The following is a 4,993-nucleotide window of genomic DNA, read 5'->3' as shown; positions in this document are numbered from 1 at the left end:
TATTTTTTTGTGGGTGTTACACTGAGATGATGACATAATTTCTTTATATATTTAGTAATATTCTGCACCACCTATGACTATCTTTTTTTTCCCAAATGTTCTGAAAATCTCTTTGTGTTTACATTGATTTTTAAAACCTTTTAAATTTTCAGGTCCAAACTGAAGACCAATACATCTTTATACATGATGCCCTCTTGGAGGCTGTGATGGCAGGGGCGTCAGAGGTGCCGGCACGCAGCTTACACTCGCATATCCAGAAGTTAATGGCTGTTGAAGCTGGTGATACTGTGACAGGCATGGAACTGGAATTTAAGGTTAGCAAATCTTCTTTTTCTTCTTTTTGGTGGGGGGAAGGGTGTTTTTAATTCCTCAGAGATGAAAAAAGAAAATAAGTAAAACTCTCTTTTCTGTTTTTGTATACACTTTGAAAAGAATATAAAGGGTAAATCAATTAAAAACAAAAACATTAAAAATTAATTTAACATTTATTGCCCACAGCGTCTAGCAAACATCAAGGCCCAACCATCGAGGTTTGTTAGTGCCAACCTGCCTGTCAACAAATTCAAGAACCGATTAGTAAACATCCTGCCATACGAAAGTACTCGTGTTTGCCTTCAGCCTCTCCGTGGCAGTGAGGGTTCAGACTACATTAATGCCAGCTTTATTGATGGCTATAGGTGAGTTTTTGGATTTGCTGTTATAATTGTTAAAAGGCAGTCCTTTGTTTTTCTCTTTTTTGCTTATTTGATATAAAAACATAAATCAAGGTGCCTCAAATAGATAGGAATTATATTGTCAAAATGAGGTACTATCCACTAATTATACTTTTTCTAATTAATCATACATTATATCTACAAATTTACTTTCCAGGTATCGCTGCGCTTACATTGCAACACAAGGTCCATTGCAAGAGACAGTTGATGACTTCTGGCGGATGCTTTGGGAACACAACTCCACCATTGTTGTCATGCTCACCAAGCTCAAGGAGATGGGCAGGGTGTGTTGTTATAGTGTTTTAGCTTTTACTGTAAATTATAATGGGTAAAGAAGGTGAACACTACTCAGAAGCATACCTTTTCTTCCCATTCATAATGTATTCCTACTCCTTATGCCATGCATCTGATGAAGTTTGTCCTTGGCAGTCAAAATGCAGGGAATATGTGAATCACTCTTTAATGTCTATGGGTAGAAGAACATTACATTTTTAAAAATTTGAACTCATGAACAGTCATACTGTTAATACAGTTAATACTGTGTATGGGGACATTCACAAACAAAGATTGATACCAGGCTCCCTTGTTAGGAAGTGCAATTAAATCTAATTAAATCTAACAATCTAATTTCTTAATTCTTTGGTGATGGATAGGAAAGCACAACAGTGCGGCATTGATAACTATCTGGGAAGTAGAACAGAGGGTAGTTAGAGCAAACTTATATAGTTGTACTATGGTAGACCTTCAGATCACTGGACCAAAGTATAAAAATAATATTACATTTGTTGGCAAAAGTACAAGTACCTCAAGTCAAGAATTGTGTGTGCCGAGGAGATTATTAACAATGTAATCTCATATTTTTCTTTTTCTTTTTTTCCTTTTTAGGAAAAATGTTACCAGTACTGGCCAAATGAACGTTCTCAACGATACCAGTTTTATGTGGTGGATCCAATAGCTGAGTATAACATGCCTCAGTATATTCTCAGGGAGTTTAAGGTACAGTATGCATTTCTAAGTTGTTCACATACTAGAATATTTAAGTCCTGTTTCTTCTGCTAATATTCCATGGTTAGCTTTCAGAGTCGGTAAACGGTATATTTAAACACAGTTTGAAAATATATTGAAAGTTTTTTAATATGATACAGTTTGGAAGATACTTGATATGTGTTAGTTGTATTTGCACCTTTTGGCACTGGAGTTCAAGCTTGTAAAGAGAGATTATTTGTTATTTATTTCTATTATTTTGCTCAGGTTACTGATGCTAGAGATGGACAGTCTCGCACCATACGACAGTTCCAGTTTATTGAATGGCCAGAGCAGGTGAGTTTCCTTCAGTACAGTTAACAACTCTTGACCATAAATTATTCTCACTCAGCATTTAAGAATTAATGGAACACTTTTGTGCTTCTTTATACCATTTGCATAATGCATATCTTGTTCATCTTTGAACAGTAATATATGTAAAGCTAAAACCAATATAAACGTTTTTCATTAATTACTAAGGCTGATGTGTCTGTTAACAGCCAAGGCTATTCAATCAATTTTTTAAAAATAGAATAAAGTAACTCAAATATTGAAACCATTAATTGCATGTCTTATATTTCATATGTACATATATATGATTTCACTAATACTGTGCATTCACATATTATTTTCCCTCTGTAAACCAGGGTGTGCCAAAGTCTGGAGAAGGGTTCATTGACTTCATTGGCCAAGTGCACAAGACCAAGGAGCAGTTTGGACAGGATGGGCCCATCACTGTACACTGCAGGTAATGCTAAAGTGAACCATTAAGGGAAATGTATGCATATGCCAATGTCTTTGAGCATGGCACCTTATTTTGGTTGTGTTCATTCATTGTACTGAAAAAAAAATGGGGATGACACTGAGAACTATAAGATGATGATTGATAGAAATACAGATAGTTATATTTTTTTGTAAGGTAAATATATTGCTGCAATTAACTGAAAATCATGGCAACCTCTGAGGATTATTGCAAGGATAAAATTCAAAGCAGTCTAATTCCACAAGTTTTTTGAAAATCCAAACTTGCCCGCTTTTTCTGACAACTTACTTGTTCTTTCAGTGCTGGCGTTGGACGTACCGGTGTGTTTATCACCCTGAGTCAGGTCCTGGAGCGCATGCAGTATGAGGGTGTTGTTGACATGTTCCAGACCGTCCGCAACCTCCGCACACAGCGTCCTGCTATGGTGCAGACAGAGGTAAGAGATAAATTTATCAGCCTTTTAAAATTATCTGTTACAAGTCCATCTACAGAGGATTATTCTTTGTGGCCATGCTAGTACCTTGAGTAAGTGAATAATACTAGAGTTATTGCTCTTACCTTTTGTAATCCTCAGTTCATGCTAAATTCAGATATGTCATTCTCTATGAGACTAATTTGTTTGCTGGATCAGTTTTTGTGTGTACAATATTTTCATAAATTTTCAGATATGTGGTTCACAGAGAGGATTTACTAACTTTACTCATTAAACCTTTTGGGAATATAAATAATGTGAATATCTGTAACTACTTTTCTTGGAATTAGTGATAATGTAAAATGACAGACACCATTTTTTTTTTTCTTACACAAACTTGCTAATGTACTTTACTTCATTGTTTTAGGAGGAGTACAGGTTCTGCTACTTGGCCAGTCTGGAGTACCTAGACAGTTTTGATCACTTCGTAGACTGACTATCAAGGCCTGCCGGCACTCGCCTGCAATCTGTGTGGACCTGAGAAAACAATCAGGCTAGCTCGGGTGCTAGAGTAAGCAAATAATTGTAGGCAGTTAGTGGTGATAAGTTGCACTAGAATGAACCATTTATCTCTGTGCTGCAGAGGTGCTCTCTCTAGAAAAAAAGCAGATGCTGTGTTGTATCTTGCTAAGAAAGAAATATTGGGCTCATTCAAAATAATAATAAGGCTGGTGTGAAAGAATTTTCTTGTAGTGAGACTTTCTTCAACTCCCTTGAGTTAGCACTACAGAGACTTCATGAATGGCCAAATGCAGATAGTGCAATAAGTTTATCATATATTTAAATATCTGATTTATATATTTAAAAGAGTTGAAATCAAAAAAATATTATGTTGGAAACTTGCACCCTCCAAGATGTCATTTCCATGGAAACTAAACAAGAGACAGTGGACGACTTGCTTCTTGTTGACTGACGACCACAAAGCTCATGTCAGTGATAGCATGAGTGAAACCAAGCTGCCTTCTCAAGACTGTCATGGGTGATGTCAGAGAAGCTGTGTTAAGAAAAGTTTTATTACAAGTGCACTGAAGCTGGATTTTAAGAAATTTGCCATGATAACATAGCAAGTCAGTGGAGGGACAATTGGAAACGCCATCCCTCAATACAACCAGGCGACAAGATGCCACAATAATTTCCTTCAGCATGTTCTAATTCTCAAACACAGGTGGACATTGTAGCTCATTTTGTAGATAGTATAGCACAAAAATGTATAATGACAATGAAGGAATTAAGAGAGAAAAAAAAATGATCTCAAAATTACAGAACCAATATTGGGTGCTAATGTGTGTAAACATCACCTCTTCTAATGTGCCAATATATGGGCATATGCTTCAGTGTTAGTTATGAAGACCAAGATGAAGAAAAGTTTTATATTGTAGGTAATAACTTTCTTTTATGAGAAATTTGTAACTGTGTGAAAGAAATTTTTCTTCAGGTTAGACAATTGGCAGAGTCCTCTTAGTGTATTGCATACAACTGTATTTGGTGATGCAAATCTTGGTGTGGTGTCATCGTTTGAAAAAAGGAAAATATATTGACATGGATGTGCTCTCAAACTACTTGCAGAAATTGCATAAATGGAACATCATAAGTGCTTTCACAAAATGTAGGTTTAAGTTATTAAAGATGTCTAAACACAAAGTACATATAGAATTATCCATGTAAATAGGGGTGTTACTCCCTCACATGGGTTTACTTTCGACCTATACATGATGAATTAACTCATTATAGAAAAATAAAAACAAAGTAAAATGCTTCCCAAGAAGTTTTTCAGCCATTTCAATTTATGAATGTAATTTTAAACAATCTGTGTCCAAACTTCCAATGCTGCATGAACCCTGAAGGCTATCTGTACTTCTGATGACTTGATATGAACTTCAGAGAAAAGCATTTTACTTGTATAACTAGATTGTTAAAAGAAAAAAAAAAATGTAATGAAAATGAGAAACCTTTTATTGGTGTGACACTGAACCCTTGCCTTGTTACCATGATGTAGGTCAGATATGTTGGTCTTAAGTTTAA

The 4,993-nt window shown here is 35.5% G+C and overlaps 1 protein-coding gene across 1 annotated transcript in view; it reads left to right on the top strand.

Moving 5' to 3' along the window:
• Positions 1 to 4,993, top strand: part of LOC119585772 (tyrosine-protein phosphatase Lar-like) — a gene marked incomplete at its 5' end in the record, with an annotated part of 244,437 nt that overhangs the window by 239,073 nt on the left and 371 nt on the right. Inside the window, 8 exon segments of the mRNA XM_037934484.1 lie at positions 153 to 314; positions 499 to 677; positions 871 to 997; positions 1,599 to 1,709; positions 1,965 to 2,033; positions 2,384 to 2,484; positions 2,800 to 2,935; positions 3,339 to 4,993. Of these exon segments, the coding sequence (XP_037790412.1) occupies positions 153 to 314; positions 499 to 677; positions 871 to 997; positions 1,599 to 1,709; positions 1,965 to 2,033; positions 2,384 to 2,484; positions 2,800 to 2,935; positions 3,339 to 3,407 (954 nt within the window).

The sequence above is a fragment of the Penaeus monodon genome, chromosome 20 (assembly GCF_015228065.2).
Source record: "Penaeus monodon isolate SGIC_2016 chromosome 20, NSTDA_Pmon_1, whole genome shotgun sequence".
NCBI classification, from domain to species: Eukaryota; Metazoa; Arthropoda; class Malacostraca; order Decapoda; family Penaeidae; genus Penaeus; species Penaeus monodon.
Note: the sequence above shows the minus strand (reverse complement) of the source record. Positions and strands in the feature narration are given on the sequence as shown.